The 24,480-nt window shown below is 41.6% G+C and overlaps 1 protein-coding gene and 1 long non-coding RNA gene across 2 annotated transcripts in view; both read right to left on the minus strand.

Annotated features, from left to right (window-relative positions):
* LOC124645113 (E3 ubiquitin-protein ligase MYCBP2) overlaps window positions 1-24,480 on the minus strand; it is a 46,467-nt gene that overhangs the window by 17,996 nt on the left and 3,991 nt on the right. The window contains 19 exon segments of the mRNA XM_047184860.1: window positions 348-583; window positions 1,721-1,723; window positions 3,424-3,541; window positions 3,907-4,145; window positions 4,284-4,487; window positions 4,564-4,752; window positions 5,025-5,128; window positions 5,645-5,753; window positions 6,490-6,630; window positions 6,935-7,081; window positions 8,802-8,961; window positions 9,120-9,216; window positions 10,941-11,032; window positions 11,838-11,884; window positions 12,609-12,678; window positions 13,563-13,673; window positions 15,586-15,756; window positions 16,220-16,645; window positions 17,798-17,932. Of these exon segments, the coding sequence (XP_047040816.1) occupies window positions 348-583; window positions 1,721-1,723; window positions 3,424-3,541; window positions 3,907-4,145; window positions 4,284-4,487; window positions 4,564-4,752; window positions 5,025-5,128; window positions 5,645-5,753; window positions 6,490-6,630; window positions 6,935-7,081; window positions 8,802-8,961; window positions 9,120-9,216; window positions 10,941-11,032; window positions 11,838-11,884; window positions 12,609-12,678; window positions 13,563-13,673; window positions 15,586-15,756; window positions 16,220-16,645; window positions 17,798-17,932 (2,799 nt within the window).
* On the minus strand, window positions 8,897-12,689 carry LOC124645063. Its single transcript, XR_006986147.1, has 5 exons — window positions 12,609-12,689; window positions 11,838-11,884; window positions 10,941-11,032; window positions 10,709-10,805; window positions 8,897-8,961 (listed from the first exon to the last, which is right to left on the minus strand). It is a non-coding gene; the product is annotated as an uncharacterized LOC124645063 (long non-coding RNA).

A 24,480-nucleotide genomic window follows, 5' to 3' on the forward strand; every position in this document is an offset into this window, starting at 1 on the left:
AACAATTTAGAAGCTCTGTGGTTAAAAATCAATTTCTGTAATATGGTTTAGTAGTAAAGATAAATAAAACAGCCAAACGTCATTAATCAATCACTATGTTGACAGGTGAGAGGCATACCATAAGGACGGTTCACCCGCCGCAAGACACAATATAATACTAATAGAATATAATTTAGAAACCCCGCCAAACAAAGCCAGTTCAAACTGTTTAATTGTCATTCACCATTTTTTGTATGGTGTACCAGACTAGTTGTAGTATGGTGTAAGACCAGGCCTGGGTCCATAAATTTTGAAACAAGTCCCTTACCAGACATCGACAAAGAATGGTAATGTTATTATTTGTTGACCTCAAAGGCGTACTGTCTGACAGTATTGATCCTGACGGCGGCGTCCATCTTCTGTCGATGCGCGTGCAGGTCGCGCTTGGCGAGGATGAAGGCCATGACGGGGCTGGCCAGCAGCGCGTCGGCGTCCACGCAGGGCGCCTCGAAGGCCGACAGCTCAGCGCCCGCCGGCGCCTCGCCGCCGCCGATGAGCCGCCGCAGCGCCGCGCTCGGCTGCGCCAGCAGCGACGAGCCCGCGCCTGCACACCTCACCACGTTAACACTACACTCACATCTAACCCAAACTAGACATTTTTGTGCTCTATATTTCAGGTTAGGTAAGGCTAGTTTATACCTACAAAGTGTTTCGTAATCACATTAAATTAAATACGTTAATTTACTGGTTAATATACACACATCAAAAAAAGTTTGCCCGTCTTAGTCGCGATGAGTTCTAAACCGCTCATCGCCAACGAAGTTTTGGCATTCATTAATCATGCCATCGATTATATGGATGAGGTCAGCATCGTGCAGATCTGCAGATCAGCCTACAACGAGGAGGAGGTTTGCTGTGCAAAGCTGCTGCTATTCAAGTCGCTCGGACAACTCGAGCAGATGCCATCCTGCCGAAGGGACGGTGGCGACAAGAGCCTGCAGGACATCATCTCCCTGCTGAAAAGGACGGATCCTGACGACGTGCCTGAATTCGTGGCGAAGGACTTACATAAGCTGCCTCCCGTCACGTTCGATCACGTCGACGTCACCAGGCTGTTGAAAGACATAACGTGTCTTAAGGCAAGCCTGGAGGATATGAAGTCCAAGATGGAAGCGTCACAGGTTACTATCAATGACGTGCGTGGTGAAGTAGCGTTGTTGCGCAACGCTGTTTCTATAAGTGGGTCATTGGATGTATTGAATGTGAATACTCGTCGCGGGGCACAAAATGCGTCCGTCATCAGTTTCGAGTCGGCGAATTCGAGTGCGTCACCGGTCGTCGATGTCGCTGACGATGCACCCCGCCCCGCCGCCGCTGTGTCAACACCTGCGGCCGAACCTCGCGTAGGAACCAATGTTCCTAAACGCGCCTACGCAGCAGTAGCAGCCACCAACAAGCTCGCTGTGACGCAAACAAAGCGGGCCAAAGCAAAAGGGGGTAAACAAACCCGTGGCACATCACAGCCACAGACTGGTCCTAAGAAGGACACGTGCGACAAGGATGGCTTCATAAAGGTAGAAAGGAGAAAAAAGAGGCCACCTTGTAGGAATCAGTGCGGTACCGCACAAACTGGACCCAACATCCTGCTGCGTCCTGCAGTACCAACGACGCAGCTGTACGTGTCCCGTCTACATCACACCACGACGGTGGAGCAGATCGTGGAGTATGTTCGATCAAAGACCAACTGGACCTTGAGGGTGGCGAAGTTGGAGTCGCGCCACAATACGAACTTCAATTCGTTCATGGTGCGAGTTCCAACTCATCACGTCGAGACATTCCTCAAGGAAGAGTTTTGGCCGAAGGGTGTCGTCTATCGGAGGTTCCGAGGATGGCTACGCGACACCTCGCAGCGTAGCACGACGCCGACACTTCGTGTGCATTAGATTTAAGTAGTTTATATAAAATATGTATTAGTATATGATTTAATGTTATAATATTTATGTACAGTGTTTTCTATGGCAAGGCCCATAGAAAACACTGTGCCTGATTTAAATAAATAAATAAAAATAAAAAAATAAATAAATTCCCCATTCCGTGATACCTCTGCAACGTAGCCACGACACAGGATTGGGATATAGCAAGTCTGCGTGCTATTACTCTCGTGGTGTATCCTTCTTCCCTCAAAGTTACTATTCTAGCTCGTAATCTCTGATAATCCTCTTGGCATGTTTTCAATCACAACTTTCCGCGAACAATATCTTGAATCGCTTATGTTTGATCAGATTTCTAAATGAGCGTAAGCTAGGACTGAAAGCGTCATTGTTTTATGTTCGAATTTTAAAATAAATAATGTAAAAAGAAGAAAAAATCATAATATAATGTACAGTAACAAAAAAGATTTCAGTTTTTCGAAGTGATAGTCTTTAATGCGATGAAGTACGACAAACCCGATAATTATTGTTAAAAAGTCGCGATTGGCCCGTTCGTGCAAGTAAAATTAGTGCGAATTGACTAGTGGCCCATTAAATTAACTTATGTAGATGAACAATAAATTAAAGACAATTATTTAATTCCAAATAAAAATAAAATAATAGTGAGGTATAAAAAAGGTCGTGGTGGCCTAGTGGGTTAAGAACCAACCTCTCAAGTACGAGGGCGCGGGTTCGATTCCAGGTCAGGTAAGTACCAATGCAACTTTTCTAAGTTTGTATGTATTTTCTAAATATATCTTAGACGTCAATGACTGTGTTTTGGATGGCACGTTAAACTGTAGGTTCCGGCTGTCATTTAAGTGGTAACGAGTGGTATAATTCACTAGTGAAGCCACATTTGTTATACTTGATTGAAATATGGGGCAGTGCACCAAAAACAAAACTCTCACAACTACAAATCACACAAAATAAACTAATAAAAATGCTTTTCAACTATCCATACCTAACAGAAACGACAAAGATATACAAAGACACAAAATTAATGAATATAAAACAATTATACACTTACAACATATGCATTTTCATCAGAAAAGTTCTTAACAAAACCATACACTCAAATATTACTCTTACACAACACAAACAAGTCACTCAACGAAGTACCCGGCGAGCAAGTCTATTAGTTTTACCAAAAATAAGAACAAATTATGGCAAAAAAATGCTCACATTTGAAGGAGCACAGCTATACAATAAAATACCTTCACGCATAAGAAACCTGCACTCATTCAACGCATTCAAAACTCAACTTTACAAATATTTACTAAATCTAAATCAAATACCCGAAAAATGAATGTGTTGAATGGGACTTGTTTATTGTCGTGTTTTGTCCAGATGTTGTCGAACCTAACCTTACCTACCTATGTTGTTATGTTCTCAAGTAAGTGACATGTATGTTATTATTGAGAATAAAGATTCTTTAAACCTAACGTGTAGTGTGTATGAGTGTGTGAGAGACCTGTGAGCGTGTCCTGGTGCGTGGGCGCATGCGCGGGCTCGGGCGGGCTGGCGGCGTGCTTGAGGTCGCGCGCGCCCGCCTGCCCCATGGACACGGAGCGGTGCACGCGCCAGCCGCCCTCCGCGCCGCCCGCGCCGCGTCCGCCGCCCGCGCACGTCTGCACAACACATACAAACTCTAAGGTCAACACATTTATTTCATTTAGGCCTTTACAAGCACTTATGAACGTCAAAAATAGGTTTGATTCCAGCTGCCCATTCCATACTGACGGTGCCGCAAGCAACAAAGAATTTTTCACCGATTGTTGTTTTCTCGTGGCGTTTCGCTCACTTAGGATGCACCTTTATCTTTATTATTTTTAACCTATAATGTCCCACTGCTGGGCGAAGTCCTCAACATTTTGCTTCCACACGTCTCGATCTTTCGACCGAGTCCCCCAGTCTCGACGCATAAAAAATATTTTAAAAAAATATATGTATGTGCATTTTACAAAGGACTAGTTGAAGAGATAAAAAAAAAGCTTGTATTTACAATGGGCGCGAGCGCGGGTGGCACGGGGCGGCCGAGCGAGTGGTAGCGCGCGGCGTCGGCGGCGCCGGCGTCGGGCGGCGCGGCGCCCAGCGCGGACAGGCACTGGAAGGGCGGCGCAGGCTGCCACACGCTGCCGGGCGGCGTGGGCGGCCCGCGTGCCCCGCTCTCCCACGCGCTCGAGCTCGGTGGCTCTGCCAACAAAACCTCATTATGTTGTGCATCCATCATGACGTCACGGCAGATACCTCATTTATCCTCTGAGCAGTTTTATGTAGATCACAAAAAAAAACAAAATGGGCTACCTATCCAGAGTTGGGCGTGAGACATACCCGGATTAGTGAGAGGCGCCAGGTCGAGCAGAAAGACGGCGTTGTCCTTGATGATATTGTGGTCGATGTCTGGCGGAGGGTCGGCGCGCGCGCACACCACCATCTCGGCGCGGCTCTTGGCGCGGCCCTGGCGCAGCGACGGCGCCGCCTTCATCGTCTTGTCGAAGCACTTCTCGCAGAACATGTACCACAGCTGCCGGTACGCTGCACACAAGCGACACGTGAGGATGGGAGGACGCGGGCAGGGGGTGGTGGGGGTGAGGGTGCGGGCGGCACTCACCCTGCGCCATCTGGCCGCAGTAGGGCTGGGGCGGCGGCGGGTGGTGGTGCGGCGGCGGCGAGGGCGCGCGGTAGGCGCCGGCGCGGTCGAAGCCGCGCGTGGTGTGCGCCGCGCAGCCGGGGTGCGCCGCGCGCATGTGCGCCGCCAGCGGGGGCGCCACGTGCGCGCCGCCGCACAGCTCGCACGGCACTGCGCTCAGACACAAGCTCACTGAGACCAACACGGTGCAACGTGGATACCAATCACATCATAAGCCTTTCATCTTTACAAACCGTTGTTAAATGTTGCCAAATTACGGCCCAAGATCACGTTAAGGTTGTCTACAAGGCGATTCAAATTTCGTGAAATTTCTCGCTTACTGATTAATTAAACAAGTGCATGTTTGTGATAAACAGTGTTTATCGTACTGTCGGTGAACTTGGGTCAAAAAAAAAATTAAACAATGATATTTCACTACTTACCAGAATATGGTGTTTTGCCGCTTCTGGTATTCCAATCTCTCTTCTTACGAATACCGCTGTGAGATCTTGGCTCTTCATTTTCATTCTTCTCCTCTTTTTTCAATCTAATAATTAATGAGATTGAATTAATGACAAATCGTTAGGATCATAGAGTGCGGCCCGGCTTTCATTTCAATATGTTTATCAGTCGATTCGGGTAGTCGGATACCAGAAAGTCAGACGACGAATTTTATCAAGAAGTATTAGAGAACCAGGTTCCATGTGGCATACTGATTACCTACTCAACTACATCCGGTTAAGATTGGAAACCGACCCCAATAGTTTAGGAAAAGGCTAGGCAGGTGAATTATCGCGAATCACTAATTACATTTTGTACCTATAAAACTTGCACTTTACGTCGTAATTCTATAACTCGAGAACGGGCTCACGTATCCAAACCAAATGTTTAGGCTTCATTCGCACTAAGTAGTAGATGTTTCATCTATGTGAAGTTTACACAAAATCGGTGGAACGGTTCTTCATTGATCACATATTATTATTGATGGTGTAGTTATATGGTAGTGAAGCAGGTAAAGACGACCACAAGTGGATTGGTCAGTGTGTGTGTGAGTGCGGCTCACCTGTCGGTGGCGGCGCCGAGCTGCGGCGCGTCGCACAGCGCGTCCCAGAGCGCCACGAGCGCGCGCATCGCCGGCGGCAGCACGCTCACCACGCACCGCGCCGCGCCCGCTGCACACATACACATACACACTACATCTTACTAGCCAACTAACAACTACTACTTCCCGGGATTAATGCTATTTTCTAGGTTATCAGGTTTAGGAATAGCCAGAGTGAGTATAAAATGTATCTCTTTATAGTAAAAACTCAGTTGTTATGAATCATTCTTGTAAGTAAAAGACATTTCAAATCCATCTGCCATATTAATGTTGTAGCTGCAAGCCCCACTGAAGTCTCGCGCGCCGAGCTAGCATATTTATACGGCGCGTTTCGAGCGTTCTCATTGACCGGCGCGGATTGTGATAAACTCGCGCCATACACTACGAAATCACTGTTTTAGCATTCAAGTAGGCAGGCATTTTAGTAAAATATATTCATTCTTACCTCGACTGTGGAGTTTAATTTATCTACACCTATTTGCGCTACAATGTCATCCATAAAACTAGTTTTATTTAAACCATCTGCCATAATTTATTTAACTTCAATAACAGTGGATTCTTCATACAAAGTAGGTACCATTCCCGGTTTAAAACCCAAATTCTAAAAATATACCTCCGCTCCATCAGTCTCTAACTTGAAAAACACAAGACTTACGTAAAAACTAGCAATCGTTTTACACGCTTAGGGGCATGGTAACTACCTAAACCGCAAAAGGAATATATCTACAATTTCAGTTTTGTAGTCGTTATAGTTGGCGAGATTTGTTTGCATAAGCGTATTCAGTTAGTGAGGAGTAGGTACGCACGGGGCTCGGTGCTGGGCCCGGGCAGGTCCTCCTCGCGGATGGGCGCGTCGCAGTCGAGCCTGCGCAGCCGGCTGGCGCTCGCCTCGGCGCCCGAGCGCGCCAGCGACTCCAGCGTCGTCGGGTGGATGCGTAGGTACAGCCCTGCTCCCGGCACCACCGCCAATGCAATCAAAAACATACACAACTACATTCTGCACAATACTAAAACAGAGCACAGAATGCATAACGATATATTATATTTTTTTCAATAAAGCATCAGTATTGTTTCATAAATGGAGCAGCCATTAAGATTTTATGTTTATATGATGAAAAGTGAGTTCGGTGGTGATGGTCGGTTTTGCTATTATAAGCGTGTTAAAAAGACAGTAGCACAATGTAGTGTGTTTTTAAGACGCTTATATGCGCGAGTCCTCGCATGATTTGTGAGGATATTCGGTGCACTGACCCGCGTTGGAGACCTCGACGGAGTGTCGCTGGTGGCGCGGCGGCGCGGCGGGCGGCGCGGGCCGCGTCACCACGCGCGCGCCCTGCTTCGGCAGCGCCGGGTGGAACTTCAGGAAGGCGGCGCACGCGATCGCGTCGTGCACGATCCCTGCGCCAACAACATCCGCTCACCGACCATTACTTACAACTAACTTATTGTTATCTGCCGTCTTATTCAATTCATTGACTTTTCGATTGAAAGTTCAAAGTGAACTGACTGCGCCAGAAGAGAGATTTATTTTTGCCGAGTTTATGAATGTATTGTTTTTTATCTGACTAGTTAAATCTAAGGGTCGGTTCACATAGACCGGCTCGGAGAGCATCGGCGCGCATTTTTTTCACACAAACAATAAACCTTACTACAAAATACTGAGTATTTGATTTTCAACTTGTTAAGAATTTGCTGTCCTCTCCGAGTCGGTCTGTGTGGACGGACCCTAAATGTGTCTTCATTCTTCTTCGTTGTAAGAGTTCTACTGAGTAACATCAAAGTTATAAAAAATATAAAGAAAATAATTTTGTAATAGGTTGTGTTAGGGAAGTAGCAGAATCAAATAATTTAGTATTACGACACCGCCTTACACTATATTGAACCTTCAAGATATAATGTTATTTTGTCACTTAGGAAAAGAAATAAAAATGTAAAAAAGTCTCTTCAATAAACTCATAAGAGCAAGATCATCTTTAATTTCAAGCAAGTTCCTTTAGGAAACAGGTTGTAACAGTTTATGAAAGATAGATGTTTATTAGAAAGGTATCAGTGTAGATGGGTGAACAGTATACCCTCGTGCCAGAGCAGCGCGGCGAACACGGCGCGCAGGCACTCGGCCTGGCCGGGGCTGAGCGCGTGCGTGCGCGGCGGCGGCGGCGCGGGCGCGGCGCGGCTCGGCAGCAGCGGCGGCGGCGAGCCCGCCCGCCGGTACGCGCGCGCGCGGCTCGCCAGCAGCGACCGCGCCACGCTCTTGGGGCTGCGACGCCCGCTCTCCTGCATAAACCAATACACCTATGTACTTTTCAATGTTTGTGACTGTGTTTTCCGCATCCTGGGTTAGCTTCTTTCTATATCCAGATCCTATGTTACTCGGGGATAGTATACAGGGTTACTGGTAAGTAGACCGCATCCTTTCAGGAGGTGATAGTACTGGTCAATACGGACAAATTTGACCCTGGGATATACTGGGCAAAAGTTAACCCGTTTCAAGATAATCGAATTTTAAGATCGATTCTTTACAAGTCGTCTAGGTACACGTATACATTTTTATTACTAGTTAAAAGTCTCGTTTTTGCGAGTTTTTGTGTATTTTGTGGCTTTTTGGATAGCTAGACAAATGTAGATGTTTTTTAAGTATTCTGCACAAAAAAATGAAGAGTAATATTTTTGAGAAAATATCTACTAAAAAAGTAATTGCTGTTCGCTATAATTTCCTCTGTGATTTGTACAGTTTTATGGTTTGTTATTATGAAATGATTCATCTTCTATCCAAAAACACACAAAAGTCCACAAAAACGAGACTTTTGACTAATAATGAAAATTTATACGTGTACCTAGACGACCGATCTTGAAATTCGATTATCTTGAAACGGGTTAACTTTTGCCCAGTGTATCCCAGGGTCAAATTTGTCCGTATTGACCTATACTATCACCTCCTGAAAGGATGCGGTCTACTTACCAGTAACCCTGTATATGTAGGACAGGTAGTATACCTAGCTTCTAATTTCGAAATTTTATGATACAAACAAACAAAAAATGTTTCCTCTTCATTATAACAAATGAATTGTTCTATGTTGGTGATATAAAATTGAGAGTGTGAGCTGTCATTAGCATAGACATAACGTAGTGTAGTGGTTGCGGGTGGGCATGTGTCGGAGCGAGGCACGCACCACGAGGCTGAGCGCGGCGGCCGCGGGGCGCGCGTCGCGCTCGGGCGAGGTCTGCGTGCCGGTCTGCGCCACGCGCCCGCCCTCCGCGCGCTCCGCCTCTATCTCCGTCTAAAACACACAACTCGCTCGCATTACTTACATCGACATACTTTTACGAACACTATCATGTTACTCGTATTTGACACTCCATACAGCTTTTAGATTGTGACATTCCAAAGTCATCGTGTGACACGGAGTCAAAAGCACAAATGTTCGGGTTGTCTCACCTGCAAACTGAGACAATCGTGGGCAACAACTTCTTTGCTCGCGAAAGTGAACTCCATGCGCGCACAGATGTGCTTTTTAGGTGGAATAAAAATTGATCTACAATTCAAGAATTCACGTAGGTACTTAAGAGGACGAATTGGAAATTTTGGCGCCAAGGATCTCAATTTTTCTCAGTAAATACAAAACGGATCAAAATACAACTTGGTTACCTGAAAGTTATAAACCTTATTTTGTTAGACTTCAAAACATGATTAGGTAACTTTTATAACAGAGAAAAATATATCAAACATACCTCTTTTTAAAAAGAGACTCACATATTATGGGCAAACGGGACCGATTTAAGCGTCTTAACTTTTTTAGTAGTTGAGTATATACATACTCTTTAAAATTGTGGAAGGAATTTTTATCAAATTATCATTTCTAAATAATAAAATAACAAAACCGTTTTGTCGCTTACAACTTTTAGTTATAAGCTAGCGCGCGTATTGTAATCCTCGCCCCGCTCAGACGCTCCGTCCCCTCTTAGCGCCTTAGATGCGCGTGCCGGTTATGGAATTATTGTTTACCAATTCGTCGCCTTAAACATTTCTTTTACTTTAAGTTTATTCAGTTTTTTAGGGAGAGAGCTGGTTACCAATTTGTACGTACATATATCAATCACGTCGACAAAAAGGTAACACGAAAAGATATAAAGTAATTTATCCAACCTACACTGAAAAAATGTTTTATTACATACTAGCTTCTGCCAGCGACTTCGGCCGCGTTAGATTCGGACTTTGTGCAAAGAGAGGAAGAAATAATAATCACCAGCCTATCCAATTATCAAAATCTTTGCGTGTACCTAGCCAATTAGTACTTAGCTTTAACAATTAAAGCTACCTACACACGCAACGGAAGCTTAAAAACTGGAGTAATTTCTCCCGTTTTTCCCACATTTCCCATCACTGCTCTGCTCCTATTGGTCGTGGCGTGATGAAATGTATCCTATAACCTGCCCAGGAGTATGAAGAATGTTTGTGCCAAGTTTCATTAAAATCCGTCGTGTAGTTTTTGTTTCCATAACGAACATACAGACAGACAGACAGACAAAAAATTTACTGATTGCATTTTTGGCATCAGTATCGTAGAGGATGCTTAGTGATGCACCCTCTGATAGATATTTTGGAAATATATTTAATGTACAGCATTGACCTCTCTACAGATTAATTATAAGTATAGATACTCCGTCGACCGATAAAAATTAAAGTGATATTCAAAATTATTTTACAATAAAACTGGTATTTGTTTTAATTATTAGTATTAAATAAAAAGTAGTTTTATTTTCAAATTATAATTTTTGCCAATTTGTAATAGAATAATAATTTTGTAATTTGATCTTGAAGTTTTGCTTGACTTACCTAATAGCGTTAAAAGGTACTCGATAGATATAATCGTGACTAAACGCCGACTCATACCGTTAATAAACAACGTCAATTATCGAACATTTGAGTATAATTATAAAACCACGAGAATTACGAATGTTCGGTTGAATATTACATGTGGCAATTTATCTGGAGAAAACTTGAGTAGCGCAGTGATATGGTCAGACCTCTAGAATGATGTTGGCGTCGCCGTTGTCGCCGAGCCGCTGCCGGCCGGGGGACCACCAGTCGTCGCTGTTGCCGTTGCTGCGCCGTGAGCTGCGTCTGCGCACCGGCCATTGTAACAGGACATGGTCATCGTCAAAGTCAGATGTTTATGAAAGCATTGCAGTGACGGATGTGTATGAAGCAATTGGAAGAGTATGTTTGAGGGCAAGCGCGGCAGGTGAGCGTGGTTACCTGGGCTCCGCGGCCGTGCAGCTGACGTCGGCGCGCAGCAGCCGGCTGCGCTTGCTGGGCTCGGCCGCGCCCGCCGACACGCACTCCTCCCTCTGCGAACACATTCATACTGCTTCAAACATCACTGCCTGCCACCATCTAGCATTTTATGTTTTCAACTCAAACATTTTGTGTTTTTGTGATGATCACATTTTATTCGCAGCTATTATTGTATGAATCAATACATACAAATATCAAACCCTGGAGTTTCTTGTCTGTCGTCTTTTGTCTATATTCACCACAGGAAGCTACGTTTTGGAATGGGCAACTATGTAGAATCAATGTTATTTTTTATTTATATTCCTGACATTCATAAGACATGTGCATAGTTCAACCATTATTGAACGATTATAAAATAAGGAAGTTAATAGAAATAGCAAATAAATGAAATATTATTGTAGAGACAGAGCCGGTTAACCTTTGTTATGATTAACCGGCCGGTAGAAGTAGGTACCAGGAGCCCATATCTAGCGAGTAAGTGTTAGTAAACTGAACGTTCAAAAGTAACTCGTTGTTACCGATCTGTTGCACTTTTATTATTTCTATCTGTAACATTTGTTTCTTTCTGATTAGTAAGGAACTGTATGAAACAGTTAAAAAAGGTGGTATGGAAGTTCGTCGAGTTACTTTACACATTCTTTCAGATGTGGTATCGTGGTACTTCTGTCATCCTCACCATATGTAACTGAGGAACGGCTGATAATTCATTTAAAAGACGGTTTAAAGTCCACCAGATCAGTTTCTTCATGAACAGTGCATCTACTCACTAGACAAGGCAAGTTGTACTTCTGTCCATTTATTATTATAACTAGTAAATAAAGGTACAAATAGATATCATTTGAGATATTTTAAGCTTACCTGTATTTGCTCATACGGGAAGTTTCTGTCTTCTACGCAGGATATTTCTGTGGTAAAATTAAACATTTTAAAGGAAATGAGGAATTATCTTTTTTTAGTATTTTCCTAGATGATACCTAGATGGCGCTGATCTTTGTACATTACTGCAAGGAATGGAGCGAGATATCTTATCAAAGTCATATCATTTTGAAGTTGTGTAACGAAACGTATTTGTCATCAACAATTATTAAATAGAAAATAGGGAATAAAAATAAAATAAAAGGAGACAAGAATTCAGTTAGATTATTGAATGTCCCGAGAGATTTTGAAAACAATTTGTAAAAAATAAGACTTTCTTGAACCAAATCACATAGAGGACTCGGTGCAATGTTATTTTAACCTTGGTGCAATTATCATTTAACTAATTTATATCATTTAATTAATAATTCATTTCATGTGTCATCTTTTTGAGAACATTTTTTTAACTAACAAAAAGAAAGCCTCTCAGATTATTAACATTATTGAAACAATTCAGTGCATTTGCTATGCCTACGCTTAAGATAAATTATGGAATCAGGCGTTACTTTGCTGTAATATATGGCATTAAATGTTAGAACACTAAATATATTTCCTGACATTTATACATGTAGTATATGCCTACATTTTACAATGGGAAAATCAGCTTCTAAAACATTTACAATAGGGCCCTTTCAAACCTTAGCTATAAGTTGATATTTATGAGCTAAAAGTGGAGTATAGTACATGGAATGCGTGAGAAGCAAGGCTCGTTACCTTCGTCGAGCAGCGTCGGCCAGGCGTCGGCGTCACGCGCGCCCCACGCGCCGTCCGACCGCGCGCGCTGCTGCACACACACACACATATCATATCGTTTATTGCCTACACACATCTAAAACAGTTTGCGATCAATAGCATAAGCTCCTATAATTCTTTAAATTTAACTTTCAGAATAATAAACTTCTTTATTCAGATAACTGAGATCCATACATTAGGTACACAATACAATTAATATATAATAGTAAACAGGGACTTAGTCCGCTGCACTAATTTCCACATAAGTGGGCAGTCGTGTCTATTGGCTATAGCACTCAAGATGCTGTGGCGACTTCCACGCAACCGACTGATGAAGGAAGCGGTCTTCTTACGCCATATTGCTGCAAAGCCATCTGTGGGTGTATCAGCAAACATGGCTGATGCGCTACAGAAACGTGGAAGCCGCAACAGCGCCCTGAACGCGTTATTAAATTGGACCAGCAGAGCATTGTATGTTCTCTGAGTATAGTTAGCCCACAGAGCTCCCGTGTACAGTGATGTACAATTTAATACGCTTTAAATAATGTAATTTTAACTGCGTCTGTACAACTTTATCAACAAAAAGACTACGTTGTATGCTTTCTTTAAATAGGAATATTATACCCTGTTTGAAATTAAAATATAAAACATTTTTTTATTATTTATATTAAAAAATTTGAACCATTATAGTTCGGCCATTCAGAGAATGCGTTCCTGACACGTCGCGATTGAACTGACGACGTAATAACATTCATTGATTATTGATATAATAATGTTGTTTTAATGCTCCTCAATTGTTAAAACGGTAAACAACCAGCAAAAATATTTTTATCGTAACTGCAACGCCATTGCAAAGTTACGTCGTCAGTTCAATCGCGACGTGTCAGGAACGCATTCTCTGAATGGCCGAACTATAATAATAATGTAATTGTGAACACACGCGAAGATCCTCCTGGGCATGCTGAGGATCAAGTCATCCAGCATTTCTTGTGGTAACCTATCCCATTCTTCAATAGCGGCTTCCCTGAGCTCTGGGGACTGAACTGTCTGGGGACGTGGCTCACGGTTCCATACTGCTCTTTAAGAGCATCCCACGCGTGCTCTACTGGGTTTAAGTCGAGCGAGCCGGCAGGCCAGTCTAATCGTGTGATATCGTATTCTTGAAGAGCAGCATTGACTCGTTGAGCTCGATGTGCGGGCGCATTATCATCGACCACTACAAATTAGTGGCCATGGTTTACTCGGAATGGTCTGACGATATCATCAATAGCAACTGCTTTGTACATGTCTGCTGTCATGAAAGCACTAAGTGAAATTTTAATTAATTTAGTGTGTGAAAGATGTCCCAGGACATAGAGTTTTTTTCTGGCGTCAATGACGTTTCTTTTGAAGATTTCCTTTTCCATTTTCGCATCATTGCTGCGATAAATAAATGGAAGAAGAACAATCTAGCACTGCTACTAGTGTAAAGGAAGAAACGCAGCCGAACAAAGATGTGGAGATGGAACAGCATGATGAGGAGCAGCATGCGGAGCAGCCTGTGGAAGTGCTGGCGATTGGATCGGAAGTAGAATATAAGTCTGGTGAGACCGGTCCATTTATTAATGTTCTGATTGCTCAACAGGAGTTCAGGGCGTTAGTGGACACAGGAGCTTCGATTTCTTGTGTATCTGAGGAGTTTGCAACAAAACTCAACATTCAAAGCATCAAAGAGAGCACGAAGCATTCTGCTACTACAGTTTCTGGTGCTGATTTAACAATTTTAGGAGAAGCATCGTTAAATTTATTAATAGATTCTTGTTTCTTCAGCCATAAGTTTCTAATTATTAAAAATATTAATCAAAATTTAATTTTAGGTAGAGATTTTCTTTCTAAAAATAATTGTTTTATAGATTTTTCTGATTATTTTTCCGACCCAAATATCGACCAATAGAATTGCACCATTCGACGTCACGTGGTACAACCTACATGGTATTATACTGAAAATTTTTTGAATATTTTCTCTGGTCGTTGCTACGTCAAACTGACAGGTTGTGGCCGACATTTGGGACGGAAAAATAATCTCCCGAATACCACACGAGCTTCATAATTATCTGGCATTTTTCGTCAAGTTTTCCAGGAAAAATCACTCGCGCTTCGCGCTCGTTATTTTTTAACCTGAAAAACTTGACTCCTTCATTTGTTTGCAACGAACCTATCGGAAAATACCCGATAATTTTGAAGCTCTTGTGGTATTATAAGTGAAAATTATTTAGTTTTGAAAAGGAGGTTTATTGCGAAATTTATTGATATTGAGACTTTAAGAAAAAAGGTGTCTATGTCAAATGTACTGACAGACAATCACCATACACGCACATACAATGGTATGGGGTAAAATCGTACATGTACGATTTTGACCCGGATGTACTTAAGTGTATTAACCTTTTATTTTTCAAGACAGATGCCACGATGCCTCGTGATTATAAAAGGACGACTAATAGACAATCGTGGGACACGGAAAACATGAAAAAAGCTGTTCAAACCGTGTTTGATGGCACTATGGGGCACTTCAAAGCTGCTCAAATATATCAGGTGCCGAAATCCATACGGTATACGGTTTTGTCCATGCCCTGGGGCAAAACCGTAAAACGTAGAAGAATTATTTTTGCTATTTTTTTCAAGTTACGCTTTAATTATCTAAGTTAAAATATTGTGATTGCGTACCTTATGAGACTGGTTAAAAATAATTGTTGATTTAGTACATCTGTGTTTTAAAATTATTGATCAGCATCCACAAACCCTTAGCTATACGGCTTTGCCCCGGTCTCCCCTAAGTGTCAATCCAATCAGGCCTTAAGAAAAATACAAAATACGCACAAAAATTGATTAGCTATTCGTTTTTATGTTAGGCTCAGAACCGATTGAGATAATTGGCGATTGGGTGAATCGGCGTTGTAGTGTATTATATTGGTAAGTAAGCAGTGTATTGTACGGCAGGCGGCGCGCAGTCGGCGTCGGGCAGCGGCACGAGCAGCGCGCGGTCCAGCTGCCGGTGGTGCTGCAGACACCACGCCACCTCCGCCAGCCCCGGCGTGTAGGCGCGCACCGACGCCGCGCTCAGCCGCACCCACGTGCCGTCCTTGTTCACGATCTGCAACACGCGTCGTACACTACATTTCACCTACTTCAAACACCGCATCTAATAAAACTTACTCAAGACTTTTTTTTATGTAATCACTGGTTTCGAGACATTAAGATTGAAATAGTATTACTTATCTACTATAGAGCACATCATCGACCTTTTATATAAATATCATATTATTTATTGTATAGAACACGATGCTTGATAATGTTCAAATGAAACTTGTATAGACAGGTGTAGTACAAATGTTTTTCTCATATGGCTAACATTATACAACTGTACGGGTTAAGCTCTACTTAGGGCAGCAGGCCATCAATCTAACATATCATAAAGATTTCCTTCATATTTCAAAAACATGTTTATCCGTTATTGCAATACAGTTCGTATTACATAAAGATGCTGGCCACCTGTTACAAAAGTCAACAATTACAAAACATGCTTTGAAACAGACAGAGAGAGCAGGTCGAGTTACCTCTTCCAGGAAGTCGATGTTGCTGCCGCAGGGCACGCGGCCGATCTCCTCGGCCTGCAAGCTGGGGCTGGCGCGCACGCGCAGGCCGGCGCTGTGGCGCGCCAGGAAGCGGCGCATGCGCGGCGGCGCGGGCGGGGACGCGCCTGCCTGCACGCCGCGCTCCGCCGCCGCCGCCGCCGCGCTCTCCACCACCTCCAGCGTCACCTCGTGCGAGGCGGGCTGCCCGTCCAGCGTGCAGCGGCAGATGTAGGCGCCGGCCGTGCGCGGCGTCCACGACGCCAGGTACGAGCCGTCCGCGATCTCGCGCACGGGCACGCGCTCTGCCGGGATGCAGCCGCCGTGCACGAACGTGCCGCCCACCGCGCCACCGTCGCTCCACGACTCGCTCGCCAGCCGGAGCTCCTCGAACGAATAGTCTTGATAAGCCTGTAACACAAAATCATTGCCTTGTAAGCCATGACGTTGATGTATATATCGTTGTAAGAGAATTATTTAAAGAAATTAAAATACTTACACTACCTTCTCTTTATATTCTAGAAAATATAATGTTCGTACGCAAAAACTTAAATCAGTTTATTGTTAAAAGTGATATACATTCCATTATAGTTCGGCCATTCAGAGAATGCGTTCCTGACACGTCGCGATTGAACTGACGACGTAACTTTGCAATGGCGTTGCAGTTACGATAAAAATATTTTTGCTGGTTGTTTACCGTTTTAACAATTGAGGAGCATTAAAACAACATTATTATATCAATAATCAATGAATGTAGTTACGTCGTCAGTTCAATCGCGACGTGTCAGGAACGCATTCTCTGAATGGCCGAACTATAATACAAGAAACAAGCACAAGCTAGTAGTTCCGAGATTCAGATTAACTAAATCGAATAAATCGTTTTTAGGGAACTGTGTCCGTTTTTACAACAAGCTGCCTAAGTGTGTAACCGATCTCACGGATATAAAATTTAAGAACACTGTAAAATCCACCCTAATTAAAAAAGTTTATTATAAAATTCAAGACTTCGTTGACGATAAAGATATTATGGCGATAACTCATCTCTCCATGTGTGGCTTCCCTGGCTATTAAACGTCTTTTTCTTTTCTCTTTGGATTGTATTGATTCACTGTTTATCTTTCAGTTGCATTGTATAATTTTATCAGCTTACTATTGTTATGTTTATTGTTGTGTGAATATTTGTGAAAATTTTACTTTCAAAAGAGTGTCTATGGAGTTTCTTGCCGGCTCTTCTCCATGAGACCAACTTTTTGAAACCGTGCAATTAATTTGACGTTTCATAAGAGCCTGCAAAGGCCTATTTGAAATAAAAACAATTTGATTTGATTTGATTTGACTACCTACTCATCTCAGTTACGAGTAAAAGTACCTGTGAATCCTCGAAGTATGTCAGAGGGAGAAGAGAAGCCCCCTAGACGATCAATTAAATTGCTTTATCTCTAAAATAAAATCGATGCCTACGGTAAATAAAGCACAATCTGTAATATTGCGCAATTTATCAATAAATCGTCTAAGCTGTCCCTAAGAGCAGTAATATTGGACGATATGCGCAGAATGAGTTACCTTCATCATGGTAATAGCGTGGAAGCACATAGTTTCCCTGACGGTGGGCTGGTAGGGCACGTCGGGCACGCGCGCGCGCTGGCTGTCGGCGTGCAGCGCGCGGCCCGCGCCCGCGCTCAGCCGCTGCACCACCACCTGCGGACAGCCGACAATCTCACATCAATATCACCAAGTGGAAATTAAAAACCGCCCAAGACCGTGTCGGGTCACGCTCACTTTAGGGTTCCGTAGTTTCCCGAGTACTTGAATTGAAAGAAGATATGATAAGGATCATAAAATATGTATTAGTTCAAAAAATAAGAATACGGTTAAATTACAAATTAAGTTCAGAAATATTTACATTAATTTTAAAAAGTTAAAATAAACTTATATATATATATATTACGGCATTGTGATTAACTGGCCATTATTAATAATGCCCAGGCAATATCGCTTTGACCGGCCATTATTAATAATGCCCGAAGGCCCATGGTCCATGCAGTAAGTCAATATTTGAGGTAGTTAAAAGTTCATTTCAATCTACGATGTTCCAAAAGTTAATATTACTCTTCAAGAATGTGCTCGAAGAGTAAGGGTGCGCGAAATATATCCAGTATCCGAACGCCGTGTCCGAAGAATCCGAATCCGAAGTCGTGGTGGCCTAGTGGGCAAAGAACCAACCTCTCGAGTATGAGGCCGTGGGTTCGATTCCAGGTCAGGCAAGTACCAATGCAACTTTTCTAAGTTTTATATGTACTTTCTAAGTATATCTTAGACACTAATGACTGTGTTTCGGATGGCACGTTAAACTGTAGGTCCCGGCTGCCATTGAACATCCTTGGCAGTCGTTACGGGTAGTCAGAAGCCAGTAAGTCTGACACCAGTCTAACCAAGGTATAGGGTTGCCCGGGTAACTGGGTTGAGGAGGTCAGATAGGCAGTCGCTTCTTGTAAAGCACTGGTACTCAGCTGAATCTGGTTAGACTGGAAGGCCGACCCCAACATAGTTTGGGAAAAAGGCTCGGAGGATGAGATCCGAACGCCGTGTCTCACTCAACCCTCTGATCTACCAACCAGACGAGGCAGAACTCAATTAGGGATTTAACCCAACCACGAATCTCTAGATAATTTATCTAGACACACGGCAGTGTGTCCGCCAAGTTCGAGCAAAAAAAAGCGATACACCGGCCGTGGGTTATATTACACGAACCATTTCGGGCCATTTTCTAGTATCTGTTGAGACCCTCTCACTTATCTAAAATACAAAATTTCATTAATATACCTATTGTAGGTCTTGAGATATTGACGTCAGAAAATCGCTATTTTTACTATACACTCACTGACTGACTCACTCACTCATCAAAAACCTAGACCACTCCCAATGGTCGTATTGACTTGAAATTTGGCATGGAGGTAGGTCTTTATGTCAAGGTAAAGGGAAAAATCTGATGATGGCCAAGTGTGAGTTAGTTTCAAAATAATGAAGGTGTAAATTTATACCCGGTGTAAAGGACAATGCCAGGGTCTGGGCTCTAAGTTTGCCCAGCAGTGGGAGTAGTTCCAGCTAGTTCCATAGTGCACTCTGAACACGAAATCCAAATATTTTGGAAATCGGTCCCAGAGGTCCCGAGAAAAACCGATTTAAATGTTCTCCATAGATAGTCACTTAACAAAGCCTGAACCATTTGCCCAGCAGTGAAAGTGGTCGAAATAGGTTCTTTACTGCACTGTTGACACGAAATCCAAATATTTTGGAAATCGGTCCTAGAGGTCCCGAGAAAAACCGGTTCAAATGTTAAACTTAAACAGTCACTTTATAAAGCTCAAGCCATTTTCCCAGTAGTGGGAATGGCTAGAATAGGTTCTTTACTTCACTGTTATCACGAAATCCAAATATTTTGAAAATCGGTCCCAGAGGTCCCGAGAAAACCGGTTCAAATGTTAAACTTGAACAGTCACTTTATAAAGCCCAAGCCATTTGCCCGGTAGTGAAAATGGTTAGAATAGGTTCTTTACTTCACTGTTAATACGAAATCCAAATATTTTGGAAATCGGTCCCAGAGGTCCCGAGAAAAACCGGTTCTAATGTTCAACTTGAACAGTCACTTTACAAAGCCCAAGCCATTTGCCCAGTAGTGGGAATGGTTAAAATAGGTTCTTTACTTCACTCTTAAGACGGAATCCAAATATTTTTGTAATCGGTCCCAGAGGTCACGAGAAAAACGGGTTCTAATGTTAGCCAGCCATTGTTAGCAAGCCATTTTAAGTAGCCACAAACCTAACAACCTCTTTTCTTGAAATAACATTCAGATAGTTAGTGGTTTCAATGTTAACAGGATAAAAAAAAAAAAAACAGAAATAGACGTTTAAAGGTAACTGTTGTTTCTCTTGCTTTTCAGTCTCTGTCTACCACAATCAGTCCTAAGTTCGTGTAGCGCCATGCAACTAATATCCGTAATGGCAATGGAAAAATGTTATCAAGACGAATAAAATAAGCTCGAACACGAGGTAGTAAATAGATGCCGTTGAGGAGTTCCCTCGTCTCGCTGTCGTCTCCATCGTCAGGTCTGGTCTTAACCTCCACTGTTTTGTGGTGTCGGAGACATATACCCGAATGACAAGTTTTTATTCGATATGCGCTAACAATTTTTCCGAGAGTTCCCTATTGTTTTAAGGTTTCTATCACCAGACCCTGAACCGAATAACAAAGAAACCATTTGGAAAGTAAATCCTTTCAAACAATAAAATGATTGTTTAAATCGGTTAGTAAACGACGGAGTTATGCACGTACTTACGTAAAAAGAAAACAAACGAACTGAAAAACTCCTCCATTTTTTGAAGTCGGTAAAAAAAAATCTCGTTCAATACCTCGTATTTGTCGATTAATATTATAATGCATTTATAATATTAATCAATTAAGGTAATAAAAGTGGAAAAGTTAAGAGTTCGTAAGCATATTTTTCGTAATATTGAATAAGAGTCAAACCAGTTTTTCTCAGGACTCCTGGGATAGATTTCGAAATATTTCGGTCTGGGACCTATTATAAGCCTATGGAACAAAATACACTATTAGAAAATACATTATTACTAGTATTGCAGTTACTGTGGGCAACTCTTGAGCCCAACTTCCATACAAAGAATAGCATTGTCCTTTATACCCCCAAGGATTTAAAACGAACTTTTATCTATATTTATATAATATATCTTCGAATGATCGTACCTACCGATCTGAAATTCGTTACAAAGGTTTGTATTTAGTCAAAGTAAAGTAAAAATCTGAAAACGGCCAAGTGTGATTCACTTTCGAAAATAACGAATGTGTAACTTTGATCCACGAACATAATATGTATATGATAACATGTCATGTCAGTCAGTTGGTAAATCTAGTCCATTTAGTTAATCTAGTTCATTTATTTGTAAGAAGCATAGTGCATATTAAAAACTCTGAAAGATAGTATAAATGAGACATTTCCGTAAGTCGATAAGTCGTCGAAAAGTCGATAAGAAGGGGACTTAGGGTGAAAAAGAATACTAATAGCAAGGTGAATATGCGAGCGTTCCGGCGACGTCGTAGGAAGCCACTTGAGCTTAACACGAAATTCTGACACATGATCATTTTTGCGTAAACCTAATATAAATATTATACAAACATTCTGAAGACGCTCTAGTTCATTCAGCTGGTCCTCTCTGAGATCATGATAGCTGGCATCCGCATAGTCAAGACTAGGAAGAAAATGGGCTCTTTTCTCTATGTAATAATGCTCGGACCGATGCGCGAAATCGTCTTCATTTGGATTCTGTGAAGTCGGAGCTGCAAGTTAAAGTAATTTTTTCTCACATATGCAAAGATTTTTACATTTTTGTCTTTAAGTATAAGTAATGTGTTGTAGTCAGCCTTATGTTCGACAATCATTGATGCTCCTTCTTACGCACATAAAAAGTCCTGGCGAGTTTTTTTTAATAATTTCAGAAAAATAAGATGATAACATTGACTGATTCACAATTGACAATATTGCAAAATACAACAATGGCCCATAAGAAATAATATTCTTGTTGACAAGATAACATTGAACTTTATCAACGAATGATTACAGAGTTATTTCCTCTAACTCAAGTCTATTCTGTAACATAGCTTTAAAAGATAATTTGTGCTTACGATACGTTGAAAGAAACAATTTCAAAAGGACAATGAGCGTTTTGGTCTACCTCTCCTCATTAGATAAATCAATAGAAAGCTTATTTCATGTAGGTAGAGTATTTTTTTGTATGGCGGCTACTGTCATTTGTTAGTCTTAATGGAATTATAACGTGTTTAATGAAATAATAACTACGTCTAAAATCTGCTCTAAGTTATAAAGTATTGACAATCGGTGGGTGTTATACTGGGTGTCCTATAAGTCCTATGAAATTTAAATTTCGAACAAAATTCAAATGGCACGCGGGAATGGCGCTTGGGGTGCGGGGGTAGCACCAACGGTCTTTCGGAATTCATTCGCCATGGAAAGTTTTACCGAAGCATACCGTGGTTTTTATCACAACAATGATTCGGCCACCATTGCGCGGCGTATCTTTTGATTCCTGTATTACATGAATTTTGTATGGATGGTAATTTCTTATCTTTCTTTAAAATGCGCTGTAACGTCGATCTGTGTGTACTTAATGCATTGGAACGCTTACGAATGGATTGAGTAGGATTTTCACGAATTGAATCTTGCACTATGTCGATGTTTTCCTCTGATGATATATGGCTCATAACTAGAGGTAGTATATTCTTCCTTAGCATAGTATAAAGTATAAACTATCGACAATTCGCTTTTGTTGGACTATATCTTCTAAAATACTAAGAATTGGTAAGTGATAAGTTAACAAAGAACGTAGGGCTTATAAAGTCCTTATGATTGATATGTGGTTCATAACTAGAGGTGGAATATTATTCTTTAACACAATACAAAGAATCGCCAATACGCCTTAGTTTCGTTATATCTTCTAAAATGCTAACAATTGGTAAATAATATGTTTAGATGGAACTAGCCGTTTTCCCGCGGTTTCACCCGCGTCCCGTGGGAGCTACTGCCCGCACCGGGATAAAATATAGCCTATACTACTCGCAGATAATATAGCTTTCTAATGGTGAAATAATATTTAAAATCGGTCCAGTAGTTTTTGAGTTTATCTATTACAACTTTTCCACTTTATAATATTAGTATAGATATAGCTCTTAATAAGACATCTTAGAATAGTTAATAAATATAATGAATGGAAATTGAAAACAAAAATCGGAATACGCACAAATCAGAATTATTATTTTTAGATTTGCTTCAATATTTTATTCTGCATTTTCTCAAATTAGGTCGTTCTTGTGCCGGTGTAGCTACTTCGACCTTTGCATTTCCTGTGTAACATCTTATTTCCTTTCGGTCTACTTTGACTTTATTCCATAGCGTCTTAAATTAAATGTAGCGACTGATGTTCGAGTGCTGACACTTTGCTATACATGTAGAAGCTGGTAAATGTTATACATGAGTAGTCGGAACCTACCTTAATTATATGACAAATAGCAGAATAGTAAACTTGTTCGAAGTCAGATCACTATGTTGTATGTGCTTCCCTTGGTTAGAGATTAGTTGCTACGTGATAGTCGACAAACTCAAACCCACAGCACTTGGCAGAGGACTGATATTTTATTCTACCTTTGACTACCTTAAGGGTAGGGTAGTCAGAAATCAGCAAGTCTGACACCAGTCTTACCAAGGGGTATTTATTAAGTTGCCCGAGTAACTGGGTTGAGGAGGTCAAAAACACACATTACATTTCACAACTAAAGCTAACAAGACTGTAATACAATTAAAGACTACTTAATAACGAAAAATACAATTTTTAACTAGTCAGTTGATATTTTTCTTGACTTTTTCAGACTCAAGCGGGTATTTTTGGGCAGCGTAGGTGACACTGTTTTCTTGCAACCATGTGTAAAGTAATTCTTAGATACTTAACTTTAACCGAGTTTTAAAACCAACAGATGGTTGAGACGGTGTCAATCTAAGTATGTGATTAAAAAAACTAATTAGCAGTAATTCACAAGCTTCGGCTTAAAATGTATAGCTATTGAGTCATTAGTATTACTGAATTCAGCCTAAGTACTATAAGAATAACAGAAAAAATAAACCAATTTTGGTAATTGAGGTTTAAAGTAATCATTTAGAAAAGTCATACTAATTACGTATGGCTCATTAGGGTAATTGGACCTTTGATAAGTGGATTGTAGGATGACAGCTCGCCGGAATGCAGACTGCAATCACGGCTGTGTCACGGCATCACGGCACTACGTCAACACTGGCTGACCAGCACCCGGAGCACTCATAACTAGACTAACCCTTTCCATTTTACACTATTCGATTTTAATGAATATGCCTCATACTGTTTGCAAGGGTCCCGAGAAGCTTGTATAATTGCAAAACAGAGCACATTTCTACTATTTTAACAGGCAAATTATTATTTAAAAAACTTTTTACAAAAAAATAAAACCGACTTCCAAAAACACTAAAAAGCCAAAAAATGGAAATCTAATGGATGTCCCTAAGTTAATTTTGCCATCGACTTCTAGGCCGATGTACTTACCTAAAATTTGTTTTTTTTTGGCTTTTTAGTGTTTTTGGAAGTCGGTTTAATTTTTTGTAAAAAGTCTTCAGTGATACTAACTGGAAT

Source organism: Helicoverpa zea, chromosome 31, assembly GCF_022581195.2.
Source record: "Helicoverpa zea isolate HzStark_Cry1AcR chromosome 31, ilHelZeax1.1, whole genome shotgun sequence".
NCBI lineage: Eukaryota > Metazoa > Arthropoda > Insecta > Lepidoptera > Noctuidae > Helicoverpa > Helicoverpa zea.